The sequence below is a fragment of the Stegostoma tigrinum genome, chromosome 1 (assembly GCF_030684315.1).
Source record: "Stegostoma tigrinum isolate sSteTig4 chromosome 1, sSteTig4.hap1, whole genome shotgun sequence".
Taxonomy (NCBI): Eukaryota; Metazoa; Chordata; class Chondrichthyes; order Orectolobiformes; family Stegostomatidae; genus Stegostoma; species Stegostoma tigrinum.
The window spans coordinates 150,068,544-150,083,470 of record NC_081354.1 but is presented as its reverse complement, the minus strand read 5'-3'; the positions used below and the strand labels follow the sequence as shown (position 1 = coordinate 150,083,470).

The window sequence follows — 14,927 nt, the reverse complement described above, 5'->3', positions numbered from 1 at the left end:
AACAGGGGGCTGGAATAGAACTGAAATGGATTGCTCTGTAGAGAGCTGGCATTGGCTCAATGGGCTGAATTACCTCCTGTTTTTGCTGTAACTACTATATGACAAATCTTCAGAGGTTATTTCTTAGACAGATCTTTTTCTTGACACATTTTATATTTTCAGGTTTAAAGGTGAGCCAAGAAGTTCACTGTACTGTGGCTTGAGCATAGTACATGCAAAAACTTACATGGATTTATGAATGTAATAATTGTTTCATTCGGTAAGTCTATTTCTAAATAAATGGAGAAAGCCAAGTCAAATTTGTTTAATAAGATTACTAAACACCATGTTCAAAGTTACTCTGGAAACTATTGACAACTGCCACTAATTACAATGAATCACACAAAATAAGGGAATAGGCTAAGCCAGGGCCATGGGAAGGGAAATTAAGCTGACATGCATGTTCTGAAATTTCAATACATTATTACTCTGTGAATGTTAAAGGCAGCACAGGGAATGCTAAAAAGCTATTTTTCCAACCTAAATGGCTTCAAACTAATACTGAGGAGAGATCAAACAAACTTGGTTTGTTTTCACTTGAACTTCAAAGGTTGAGGGGACAGAAGTTTACAAAATTATAAGAGGTATGGATAGTTGGAGTCTTTTTTTCCCAGGGTAGAAATGTCAATTAGTAGGAGGTAACAAAGTGTACGGCCGCATCTGCTCCCAGGATGAGGCATTTCACTCCCCTGCTTCTCAGATGTCCTCGTTTTTCAAGGACGGCAACTTCTCCCCCTCAGTGGTCGAGAACGCCCTCGACCATGTCTCCCACATTTCCTGCAACTCATCCCTCACACCCCCTCCCCGCAATAAAAATCAAAACAGAAGCCCCCTTGTCCTCACGTACCACCCCATCAACCTCTGGATCCAACGCATCATCCTACGAAACTTCCGCCATCTGCAATCCGACCCCACCACCAAAGACATTTTTCCCTCCCCACCCTTTTCTGCCTTCCGGAGGGACCACTCTCTCTGTGACTCCTTTGTCCACTCCACACTCCCCTCCAGCACCACCACACCTGGCACTTTTCCCTGCAACCGCAGGAAGTGCTACACCTGCCTCTACACCTCCCTTATCACCCCCATCCCAGGCCCCAAGAAGACCTTCCATATCAAGCAGATGTCCACCTGCACATCTGCTAATGTGGTACACTGCATCCGCTGTTCCCGGTGTGGCCTCCTCTGCATTGGAGAAACTAAGTGGAGGCTTGGGGACCACTTTGCAGAACACCTACGCTCAGATCACAATAAACAACTGCACCCTCTAGTCGTGAATGATTTCAACTCCCCCTCACATTCCTCAGATGGCATGTCCTGGGCCTCCTGCAGTGCCACAACAATGCCACCCAAATGTTGCAGGAACATCACCTTATATTTCTCTTGGGAACCTTGCAGCCCAATGGTATCAACGTGGATTTCACATGCTTCAAAATCTCCCCTCTCCCTACCGCATCCCAAAACCTGCCCAGCTCATCCCCGTCTCCTTAACCTGTCCTTTCTTCCATCTAACCCCTTCTCTCACCTCAAGCCCCACTCCCATCTCCTATCTACTAACCCCATCCCACCCCCTTGACCTTTTCATGGACGTTTTCCATGGACAGACCTATATCCTCCCGACCTCCCCACCTACACTCCCCTTTACTGGCGCCACCCCCGCCTCTTTGACCGGTCTGTCTCCTCTTCACCTATCTTCTCCTTTATCCATCTTCTATCTGCCTCCCCCTCTCTCTCTATTTATTTCAGAACCTCCTTCCCCTCCCCCATTTCTGATGAAGGGTCTAGGCCCAAAACGTCAAGCCTTTCCTGCTCCTATGATGCTGCTTGGCCTACTGTGTTCATCCACCTCCACACCTTGTTACCTCAGATTCTCCAGCATCTGCAGTTCCTACTGTCTCTGAAACAATTACTAGGTGACAGAGGTTTAAGGTAAAGGGGGATAAGTTTAATGGAGATTAAGTTTAACATTGAGGTCTCTCTATCCCCACACGAAAGCCACATTTTTCTCTGGCCAGATTTTCTCTTCATAGGAATAGAGGAGAATGATAACTGCTAACTCCCCCATCAGTTTTTCCTGCAATGAGACAAAAAGGAGGATTGACTATAGTAGAGTTGGATGCAAGAACAGTTAGTATTGACGCAGGTGCCGAAGAGGTGGTAAGCTCTGGAATGTGCTCCCAGAGGCAGTGATAAGGGTGAATACAATAGCAACTTTAAGAGGCACCCTGACAGGTACATGAATTGGCAGGGAATAGAGAGATACAGACCACGTACAGGCAAAGCACATTTAGTTTCAAAAGGCGTCATGTGTCGACAGAGGCTTGATGGACTAAAAGGCTTGTTCCTGTGCTGAATCATTCTTTGTTCTTTGTTTTAATAACGTAACTCAACATGACAAACAAAGCATAAATTGTTTACAAATCATATATCAGTTTTTGAAAGGCCACATCACTTACTTGAAGGATAAGTAGTGAATAGAATAAACTAGGTCAAGTGATTACAGTGGTATCAATCAGTCTGAAGCTGATGATGCCATAAATCACAAGAACACAACTTGGAAGCTTTCTTCTATGACAAATAGGTACAGCCTGACAAAGATGACACTAATCTGTCTTTTCATTTTTTTTATGTATTACATTTGCTATATGGCTTGTGTGTTTTTTATTATAAGTACTTGAAATACCTGTTAAACCTGTAATTTGTGATATGAAATAAATCACACATATTTGATTCAACTATAGCAATCATACCTTGGAGTGAGAGTAGCGTCATGTTATTATTGAGAATCACAGAATCCTTACAGTGTGGAAGCGGCCCATACTGACGCTCCAAACAGCATACCACCCAGACCTGCCCTATGCCTGTAACCCTGCATTTCTCACAGCTAACCCACACAACCTGTATGTCCATGAACAATTTACCATGGTCAATCCACCTAACCTGCACATCTTTGGACTGTGGAAGGAAACTGGATCATCCAGAGGAAACTCATGCAGAGACAGGGAGAACATACAAACTCCACACAGATAGTCACCCAAGGCAGAATTGAACCTGAGTCCCTAGTGCTGTGAGGCAGCAGTGCTGACCACTGAGCCATATTCTAAACAGATTAATATGGTGCTGAGAGCATGGTGTGCTGTGGAGGTGTCGCTCTTAGTTCATGCCCACACAATGGCTTTCATCCACCTCCGTGTCACGAAAGGCTCATCTCCATGTTTTGTGCTCTCTGTGCTTCCAACTCACCCAGAGCTTACCACGTCTTCGGCACCTGCATCAATACTAACTGTTCTTGCATCCAACTCTACTATAGTCAATCCTCCTTTTTGTCTCATTGCAGGAAAAACTGATGGGGGAGTTGGCAGTTATCATCCTCCTCTATTTCTATGAAGAGAAAATCTGGCCAGAGAAAAATGTGGCTTTCATGTGGGGATAGAGAGACCACAATGTGTAACTATGTAAGCTTCATTTTGCTCTGCTGTTCTCCCAATACCACCACCACTAACTCATTCTCAATCTGCACCAGATTTTATGCATCTTCTACAATTAATTTCCACTCTCTTATGCAGGCAGTAGCAGAACCCAGTAAACCTCCACGAAAAAATTCAGTGACAGAGACCAGTAGAATAAGAATCTTAGTTTGAAAGCTTCAAACCAAAAGTGTTTGATCAGAACACTGAAGGGATTATTTGAAGTTAGGAAAGTCTAAACTCAATTGGGTGATAATAGAAAAGGTTACCAAACTGTCAACAGTGGGAATTGGAAGAAACAATTAAGTTTAAACTTTAGTTGTGATAATTAAACAAATTCTTTCTTGCATTTAAGCACTATAAGGTAAATTTGCCATAGTCTGACCCGACTATAGGATCTATCTAGCGAGTGATGACTGCTGGTGGTTTAACCTGAGAGTCACCAAACTTCAGAAAATGGAATAAGTGGCGCTGGAACTGAACCCATGTTTTTGGCATCACTCTGCATTGCAAACCAACTTCCAGCCAACATCAAATCATACACACTAATTGCCTCCTCATCATATCAACAAAGTAACTGCATGTACAACAAAGTAACTGCATGTTAACAAGGCACTTAAAAGTTGAACCTTAAGTCAGCATTTCACACACTCATCCCATAACCAGAATTTTGCAGTTTTGCACACTGAACTGCAGGTATCCATGGCAATGGTTTATGATATGGAAGGCAGTCTTTTCTTTGCGATGGAGGGAAGGGGCTATAATGGTGGCTTACTGGAAGAATTATTTTTCTACAGTAGGGTGAAAACCATGGCTGTGCAAAGCATAATTGGATAAGACCATACACTTCAATCTGTCTGGACATATCATGTGGCTTCATTGGGGGATTGATGTAGTGAATCATTAGTTTCTTCAATAAAACTGCTCTCTGACAAGGCCCATAGATTACCTGCTCATGGACCTCACAGGGAGAACGTTGTGGCTGGAGTCACTGAGTCACTGGTGCTATGACAAAAACAACATGGAAGGAGACAACTTTGTCAGCAAGCCCAGGGCTGCCCCACAACCTCAAGGAGAAGCAGCAAGTAAGGGCCCAGCAAGTTGAAGGCATATGTGGAGATCCACTGGACTGGTTCTTGGGTCGGAGGAGCTGACTTATTGAGAACACATACATGGTTTTTGCCTTTATACACTAGAATTTGGAAGAACGAGGGGTGTTCTTATCAAAACACTTAAGATTCAGAGGGGATTTAATAGGGTTGGTGTTTCCACTAATGGGGGCATGCCAAATGAGGAGATTGTAGAATCATAGAATCCCTACAGTATAGAAGCAAGCCATTCAGCCCGTCAAGTCCACACCGACCTTCTGAAGACCATCCCACCTAGACCCACACTCTACCCTAACCCTGCATTTCCCACCCTGGGCATGTTGGGCGATTTTAGCATGGCCAATCCACCCAACCTGCACATCTTTGGATGTGGGAGGAAACTGGAGCACCCAGAGGAAACTGATGCAGACATGAGAAGAATGTGCAAACTCCACACAGTCACCCAAGGCTGGAATCAAATGTGGGTCCCTGGTGCTAAGACAGCAGTGCTAACAACTGTACCACCGTGCCGCCCAAACATTATCTGGGTCTCTGGATTAACAGTCCAGTGATAATACCACTGGTCCATCACCTCCCTACAAACCTGAACCTTGGTGAGATGGTGTGCACTGGCAGAGTTACCATGGGTGGTGGCACTCTAGATTGCAGGGTAGCAGAGAGAAGATCGTGATACATATTTTTGAGGAATACAGAAGGTCACTGAGCTTCTTTCTGCAATGCTGGGCATCCCACTTCTCTGGCAATACGTGCACTTGTCTGTATGCACCACAGTCCTGTCCAGCTTGGCTGTTTCTGGTGGTCCACAGGTAAATGGATTACACTCATCCCTCCCACTCGTCCATATTTCGGTAAGGCAAACCAGGCAGGACCTAAACACTTAATGGTAGGGCCCTGGAGAGAGCTGTCAAACAAAGAGTCCTAGATCCTCAAAAGTGGAGTCGCAGGTAGATATAGTGATCAAGAACATGTTTGGCGTGCCTGCTTTCATTGGTCCAGGCACTGAGAACAGGAGTTCAGACATCATGTTGTGTCTGTACAGGACATTTACAAGGATGTTGTTGAGACTGGAGGGTTTGAGTTACAGGGAAAGTTTGAATAGGTTGGGGCCTTGTTCCCTGGAGTGTCAGAGACTGAGGAATGACCTCGTAGAGGTTTATAAAATCATGAAGGACAATACTCAAGAAACTTGACGCCATCGATGTCAAAGCAGCCGCTTGATTGGAATTACATTCACAAATATCTACTCCCTCCACCACTGCAGGCGCACCACAGAATTTCACTAAAAATCCTCAGACAGCACATTCCAAACCCACAACCACTTCTATCTAAAATGGCAAAGATAGCAAATATTTTGGAATACCACTGCCTGCAAATTCCCCTCCAAGCCACACATATGCTGATTTGCAAATATATCTCTATTTCTTTCATGTTTCTGGATTAAAATCCTGGAATTCCCTTCCCAAGGATGCTCTGTGTCAACCTATAGTACATGGACTGCAACAGTTCAAAGTGGCTTCTCACTACCCACCTTTTCAAGGCAACCAGGGATGGACAATAAATGCTGGCCAGCCAGTGATGCCACTGGCCCATGAGTGAATGAATAGTTTTGAATGATCACAGAATCCCTACAGTGTGGAAACAGGCCCTTCACCCCAATAAGTCCACACGGCACCTCAGTGCATCCCAACCAGACCCATTCCCCTATAACCCACCTAATCTACACATCCCTGAACTACGGGCAATTTAGCCTGGCCAATCCATCTAGCCTGCACATCTTTGGACATGGGAGGAAACCAGAGGACCCGGAGAAAACCCACGCAGACACAGAGAGAGTGTGCAAACTCCATACAGACAGTCACCTGAGGGCGGAATCCACCCCAGGGACCTGGGGCTGTGAGGCAGTGGTGCTAACCACTGAGCCACCATGTCACCCATCTTGTGAGGAACTAATGAGCAATAAAAGTCATGGAATATCCTGACGTGCCCCTGTGTAACATTCAATGACCCGGTTACACAGTGACAGATGTTCAAGATTTTCAGCCTTTGCTGGGGCCAAAATGAGAAGGAGTTCAAAGTTGTCTCTCGAGCCGGTGTGCCAGTTCCTTAGCTCTATTCCATCTCTTAGCCATTTTGGCAGGGCCTGATTCGGAGGTGACAGCAGGGTTACCCATCTGTAGATAACCAACGCAACTTTTTAAGAGCCACTTAAGGATGATGAAAGGAAAACAATTAGGATTTTACAGCAGCCTTCTGGATTCTCACAGTTGGAGGGGCCATTCTAAGTCCTTGATTCCTTGATGGCTGTCTTTTGTCAGCAAGCTAGGAGCCACAGGCAGCACAGTGGCTCAGTGGTTAGTACTGCAGCCTCACAGCACCAGGAACCTGGGTTCGATTCCACCTTTGGATGACTGTCTGTGTGGAGTTTGCACGTTCTCCCCATGTTTGTGTGGGTTTCCTCCACATGCTCTGGTTGCCTCCCACAGTCCAAAGATGTGCAGGTGAGGTGGATTGGCCACGCTAAATTGCCCTTAGTGTTCAGGGATGTGTAGCTTATGTGGGTTATAGGGGAATGGGTCGATGTGGACTGGTTGGGCTGAGGGTCTGTTTCCACACTGTAGCAATTCTATGCTTTAAGTGCCATTTCAGATTGCCTGGGTACTACTGCAATAGAGCACCCTGGAGAGGGGCTCCCAATCATTAATTCCCTTATTCCCTCTTTTCCCCACCCCATCCCCATTACCACTGGACTATGGTGACCTATCTACAAAGGCCATTTTTAAATTTCCATGTTTGGAGAGAACGGGCACATTCATCTTGAAGCACCCTCTCTCTTACTTACTTCCCGTAATGTTCTACTGTTCCTCTGAACTTGTAATATTTCTAATTGGCCCTCCTGTTTGGACAGCCTTTCCTTAAATCTGGAGGCAAGCTTATCTTCTGGCCTGTGGAATTACAGTGAATGACTATTTCAACTTGGGGAGGTGAGGTTGGGGGTGAGTCGAGATTTGAAGCCCAAAAACAATCTCAACATCTTCCCTTATGGGAAAATTCTGTTCTGTGGCGTGGATATTCAAGTTTGATAATAAGGGATAGCAAGGGGCATATACACTTGTTAAACAAAGACTCATTAGGTGTACCGATTCTTAAAAAGAACATGTTAAAGATCAATTCTGTGATAAACTTAAGGGCATCTCTCAGGAAACTAGTTGTAGATACTTCACCTGTTCCACATGGAGCACTGCAATCAGTCCAAGCTCCAAATTTCCAGAAGAATTTTGGTTGTCCTATTGTGTTCTCTTCTTCTGTGTCCTTCTTGATAGTATACTCATATCGAACTCCAGGGTTCTTTTCTTGGAACAGTAGCTGTAAGATAAGCCTTTCGTTGTTAAATGAATTATAGGCCAAACATGTCATACAGAAATCAATCACTCCAGATGCAAGATCTAGAAATGTGGATATGCAAGAAATTGCACCTGAACTGGATTGGCCTGACTCAGGATTACCGAGGTCCATTTGAATTAGAAAATTCAGCTCAACCTCTTCTTTGGATACAGATTTCACCAAATTTCCATGAAGGGAAAAGATTGGAATCTATTATTAAGGAAGGTCTGCAGGGCACTTAGAAAGCCTTCATAAAACCAGGCAAAAAAGAGTCTATTTGTTCAAGGGACATCGTGTTGGACTAATTTATGAAGAGTGCTTTAAGGAAGTAACAAGCAATAAAATAGAATTAGTGGATGTACTGTACTTAGGTTTCCTGAAAGCATTTGACAAGGCACCTTATCAAAGATTACCGTGCAAAATAGTGGCATGAAGGGGTAACATATTAGCATGGTTAGAGGCTCAGATGGTAGAGGTTGGGCATAAATGGATCATTTTCAGGTTGGCAGAGAGTAACAAGTAGTAAACCATAAACGTCATTGTTCAGGTCACAACCATTTACAATCGACAACATAGCCTACATTTACAATCAATGATTTGGATGGCCAGATGCATGGTTGCAAAAATTTGCCGATGATACAATGGTAGATATAAGAAAGTATATTGTGTGGTCGACAAAGGGAACAAATGCCATTCAGCATTGCCCACATCTCCTGGATGAATAAAAAATATATATAGATTGGTAAAATAAATGTTTTAGTACAGTTGGATAGAATTTGGTAAGGTCACATTTGGAGTGTTGTGTTTAGTTTTAGTCTCCTTATTAATAAAAGGCTGTAAACATATTAAAAGTACTTCAGAAAAGATTCAGCAGGTGACTGACTTGGATGGGGGATGCTATCTTACGAGAAAAGATGAGAAAGACAAGGTTTGTATCTGTTGTAGTTGAGAATGACAAGAGGTGATCTTACTGAAGCACTGCAAGAAACTAAATAGAATTAATAGAATAGATGCTAAAGGATGTTTTCTCTTGTGGGAAAGACCAGAACCAAAGGGAGACAGTTTAAAAATGAGTTTCGATTTTAGGACAGAGAGGAGAAGGATTTGGTTTCTCGCAGAGCGCTATAAGTCTTTCAGACTCTCTTCACGATAGAGCGGTGCAGGAAAGGTCATTACATTTTTATAAGGCAGACATAGACAGGTTGTTGGCTCACAAGCATGTCAAAGGTTGTCAGGGATAAGTGGGAATGTGGATTCAAGGCCACAATCATACAATGTAGGACCAAATTAGAACAGCTATGATCTGAATAAATAATGGAGCAGACTGGAGGGATGGTTTACCTACTCCAGCTCTTTCTGCATGTCTTCATATGATCAAATGTAATGCAAATTCAAATCCAAATTCTGATTTTATTTTCCCTTTAAGTTTTGCACTGAATTTCATTATTTGCTTCTTTTTGTCTGATAACTGTGACCCATGCTGTGGTTTAGATGCGGTAACTGCTCAGCAGTTTTTGTGGCTACCCTTTGCTTGGGAGCCTGCGAAGTGAGTTAATCAGTTATCTTGTCAGTGTGGCTGAATCTGCAATTGTCTTCCATCCACATTGACTTTTAGTAACCAGCAGTGCGAGACTTGGCTAATGGTTTTGCACCTTATCTTCCAGGCACAGAAGTTTAACAGAGCTTACCCAACACAAACAATTGAGGTTCCTATCTACCTCAACAAGGCATTGTGCTGTCATTATCACTAAACTGTTAACAAACAGATTTTCCTTGAACAGGAGATCCTTTCAGCTATTTTTCTATCATAAATCGTTGAATTGTAAAAAGGACACCATAAACACCCTTTAATCAGACCCTAGTCTTTAATTCAAGCATGCATCTGAATATTGCTGTGGTCAACATTTAAACTGTGCTAAAATATTAATTATGTTCAATGGTTGTTTCGATTAAATTATAATAATTGCATGAAAAACTTAGATTTTATCTCCTTTACACTTCCAGACTTGTCCGTAAGTTGTTTATTGTCTTGAATCTGTCTCCCTTTTCCTACACATTCACAATTTAATTGAAAGCAAGATTCCACATGTACCTTTCCCTTTTGCATGTTTATTTTATAAATTTTTCTATATTATTTTTCCTGGAATGCAGTGATGTTGTAAGGACCATATTTTTGCCCATCCTGTTTCCTTGAGAATTACTGCAACTCTCACAGCATTCAGAAGTGGAACTTTCTATCTGGAGTAAAGCTCATATTTTACAAAGAACAAAGAACAGTACAGTACTTAAACAGGCCCTTTGCACTATGAAACCTCTGCTGACACATGACACCGTTCTGAACTAAAACTCAGTTGCCTCTACATGGTCTGTATCTCTCTATTCATTTTTTTATTCATTCATGGGAAGTGGGCATCTCTGGTTGTGCCAGCATTTATTGCCCATCCGTAATTGCCCAGAGGACAGTTCGGAGTCAAACATGTTGCTGTGGGTCTGGAGTCACATGTAGGCCAGACTAGGTAAGGATGACAGTTTCCTTCCCTAAAGGACATTAGTGAACCAGATGGTCTTGTTTTCCCAACAATCGACAATGGATTCATGATCATCATTATACTCTAAATTCCAGATACTTATTATTAAATACAAATTCCACCATCCGTCATGGCAGGATTTGAACCATGATACCAGAACATCAGTTTCTGGATTAACTGTCCACCAATAATACTATCAGGCCACCGTCTCCCCATGCCTAGCCATGTATCTATCAAGATGCCTCTTGAACAAAGAACAACACAAGAACAGGCCCTTTGCCCCACCAAGCCTACGCCGACACCTGACGTCATTTTAAGATTAAAGGCTTTTCCTCTACATTGTCCATATCCTTCTATTCTCTGTCTATTCATGTAGCTGTCAAGATGCTTCCTAAATGTTGTATTCACCTCTATCACCCCCTCTGGCAGCACATTCCATGACTTATCACCCTCTGTGTAAAAACCTTTGACTCACATCTCCTTCAATAATACCCCTGCTTTATCTTAAACCTTTGCTCCCTGGTAATTGACATTTCTACCTTAGGAAAAAAAAACTCTGACTATTTATTTTTTCAATGCCTCTCATAAGTTTATAAACTTCAATCAGGCAGCCCCTCACAGTTCGATGTCCAAGTGAAAACAAACCAGGTTTGTCTAATCTCTCCTCAGTTTTGTCAAGCGGGCCCCAAATTTCTCTATTATGGCTATTCAACACCTCAATGTCAGGTTAAAATCCAGGGTCAGCTGCATAAGGCCCTCATTTCAACATTAATTGGCCATTTTAGACATCAATTAGTGCATGTGCATCTGCCACAGGGTTTAGTTTTCAGGAAGAGGAGGGGTGGATTGGTAGGCAGTGAGCTTACAGCAACGATTGAATTCTACTTTCCAACTTCTTCCCAACCCGCTTGTCATTGAATCTAACTGTGTCTTATTTCAGTCTGAATTGCAGAATCATTTTACAAATTATTGATACAAAAATTCAAATTCATGCTGAGTAATAGGTAACTTATTAATTCAGTAAGACTAATTGTATCACCATCTGTTCATAAAAAACCAAAGCAAAGGTGATCCTGTGCAAACAAATTCCTAGATGCTGTTAGCAAGATTGTACATGGACACTTATTATTCCATAGAGGGTGAGTTTTTGACCTTAGTCATGATATCCAAGGGAACTAAAGCGCTGTTGTACAAATTATGATGATAAAGTGTTAATTTATGGAGTTCTAACGAAGACTCATATTGGACTAATAATGGATTCTAATAATGACCGTAAAATCATTGTTGATTGTCAGAAAAAACTGAATGGGGTCGCTATGATACTTTAGGAAGGAAATCTGACATCCTTACCCAATCTGGTCTATATGTGACCCACAGCAATGTGGCTGACTGTCTGAGCAATTATGGATGGGCAAAGAATACCGGTCTGGCCAGTGACACCCACATTCTAGAAATGAATATTAGACAAATAAAGATACTGTCAAGCCTGTTAGATTCTGCAGCATTTTCTGTTTTCAGCTCATGCTGAGGTGTTCTGTTAAACTGTTAATTAATAGAGCTAATTCTTCTTAATCACAATTGTTTTGTTTTTAAAGTCTTTGTTTAAGGAGACTTTGCCATCTGCCTTCTTCTAATGTGTATGTCCAAATCTGTAATTCCCTCTGAGTAAGCTATTTTAAATGTATTTTTGTTTCATTGCTTTTCCTTTCCTGATTGGGTGCCTGAAATTCTTCAATGTGCTTGGACCAACTAATAAGCTCACTGCTACTATGTGCTGTGAATGGTCAGTAAAGGCTACAATTAGTTGCAGTATCACTGCACACGGATAGAGGTGAAATCCTCAGTAGAGAGATCAGGAGATGCCTCAGAAAGATTTACTTTGCAGTCAGCAGCAAGCACTGGCTTCACCCCTGATCTCAAACACCAACCAGAATGAAGCAGCTAACCATTTCCAATTGTGTGCATTTTGAAGAACAAAATTTCCTGTGAATGAAGAGAGGAGTCAGGAAGTGTTAAAAAATCCTATTATTTCAAGTCTTTCGGGCTAATTCTATATTAAAACATTACCAATCTTTCTGAGATTATAAAAAGCACATTGTTATGTAAGTACATTAAAATTCACAAAATATTTAAAAAGCACAAGAGACAAAAATATGTTCTTATTTAAATATGAAAGTGTTTCCAGAGACATATTCACTCATGCATGCTTCAAGTGAAAGCTTCATTCATGAGCTACTGTAATTCTTTAAAAAGAATTGGTGGTACCTTAGTAGAGGAGTAAAATAGACAACTATGATCAGCAGGAGTTACATACACTGCTCTATTATCCAAGGTCGATGCTGTGGAAAGGAAGCTCTGGTGTGTAGTAGCAAAACTCATAATATGTCAGATCGGGTTTACTGGCCATGAAATACACATTATGAATGTTTGAAAAATTTAGGGCAATGTGCATATTAAATGCAAATACTTACATTTCTTTCTATTTTCAATTTTATTGCATGAAATCAATGAAGCCTGAAAAGACCACCTGTCAATATTAGTCTGTATACTTTTGTGGGTGGTGACTTGGAACCTCTGTGTATTAGTATCATGTGATGTAGAGTTTTGAATGTAAAGTACGCATATCCCAATTTTTGTATATCATAGAGTCATAGAGTTGTACAGCACAGAAACAGGCCCTTTGATCCAACAGCTGGTGCCTTCCCCAACTGGTCAGGGGGCCAAGGGGAACTGTGTGGGGAGACCATAGCCAGGGTTTTTCTTTTGTTTTTGCTTTTTTCTTTTAGTTGGCGTACGTACCCCTAGGGTAACCCAGAGTGGCTAGCGTGGCTAGGTAGGTGTGTAAATATGTTTATTTTTTGTATATTCTACGAATAATGTATTTTTTTTAATGCAAAAAAATTACATGTGAAATGCATTTGGGCATCTCTAGAATCTGAAAAGTGCTACGTAAATACAATTTATTTATTTTTACATTTTTCATGGGAAAGATCATTCATCGATGTATGTGGAACTTTGAACGATAGTTTAAATCAGCGTTTTGCACCCTTGGTACCTATCACACATTTTGCCTGACTAGCAGGATGAAGTCTATGTAAAGAAAAACCAAGCAGAGCTTGGTGTATAGGGTAAAAGCACTAATGCATTTTCCTTTAAATCATTAAAGCCCATTTTCTAAATACAAAAAGGAAAAGAAAAGACATTCGTAGTTAGTCTTCAGATGATGCAGTACAGTGACAACAGGATAGATCAACTCACCTTTACATTTGATCCATCTTAAATCTAGCATTTGTCTACATGAAGAAATATTACATTTCCTTGGATTATCCCAGGAATTGTCTCAGACCCTGCAAAGCATTTTTACTCTCCCTTCAAACACAAAATTAGCGATGACAATACCATGCTTTTATCTTTTGAATACTAACAAAAACTGAACATGTTATAGGTTTCTGAAGAATGAGTTACCTGAATCCAGACAGGTTCTTTTGTGGGTCCTGGAGCTGTTAGATTTTCCAGATTCCCATTTCTTTCATACTTAAATGTTGTTCCTGCTGCTTTGTAATCTCCATTCCACTGGATAATAAAACCACCATTGAGGAAATATTTCTCTGGATCTTCACTTCGCAAAGCCAAGAAATTCCCTGCTTCAGCAATCTCCTCCACCCGAATATCTCGAGCTCCTTCAGGAATCAGGCCCACGTCCACATAGCCTGCAAATGGATCAGATTGGAAATTTGGACAAATAAATCATGAGTTCCTTCACACATTTCCGTATTTGTAAAAACAGTCTCCCAAAGCCATTTGCTGCAACGGCGAGCTGTCAGGAATAACTTATTTCTTACGAAAGGCAGCCCCAACTATGGTCTCTTGTACTTATGTCTTCGCACCAAATATATGAAAATGTCTTCAGCCATCTTGAGCCCTAAACTGTGAAATTGCTGGAAGACGGCTTTAAAATGTGGTCCTTTATCCAGTTTTCAGACTTCTGTCCTACAAAAATCTACAGTAACACTCCATGCAGTGTTGAGGGGGTGCTGCACTGTCCAAACAGATGTTAAGTCGTGGTCCACCTTATATTTTCTTTGGCGAGTATAAAAGATCCCATGGCACTGTTCCGAAGAAGATACTTGTATCCTGACCAATATTAATCCTTCAGTCAATATTGGGGGGATTCTCATCAGATTGTAATGATGTTACAGTTTAAGTGAGTTTTCTGTGCACAAATAGACAATTGAATTTACCACTTTGCATCAAGGCCGATGTTCAAAAATACTTCATTGGCTGTAAAGTACTTTGGAACATCATGTGATCATGAAAGGCAATGCATAAATATATGTTTACATTTTACGTTTGGGGCCAACTTTTGTCCAACTACATTCCTGGGAAGCATCATGGAATGTTTTCCT

The 14,927-nt window shown here is 41.6% G+C and overlaps 1 protein-coding gene across 1 annotated transcript in view; it reads right to left on the bottom strand.

Annotated features, from left to right (window-relative positions):
• adamts12 (ADAM metallopeptidase with thrombospondin type 1 motif, 12) overlaps positions 1 to 14,927 on the bottom strand; it is a 532,086-nt gene that overhangs the window by 95,566 nt on the left and 421,593 nt on the right. The window contains exons 15-16 of the mRNA XM_059649383.1: positions 13,987 to 14,231; positions 7,834 to 7,975 (exon numbers count right to left, since the gene is read on the bottom strand). Coding sequence (XP_059505366.1) covers positions 7,834 to 7,975; positions 13,987 to 14,231 — 387 coding nt within the window. The remainder of the gene's footprint in view (positions 1 to 7,833; positions 7,976 to 13,986; positions 14,232 to 14,927) is intronic.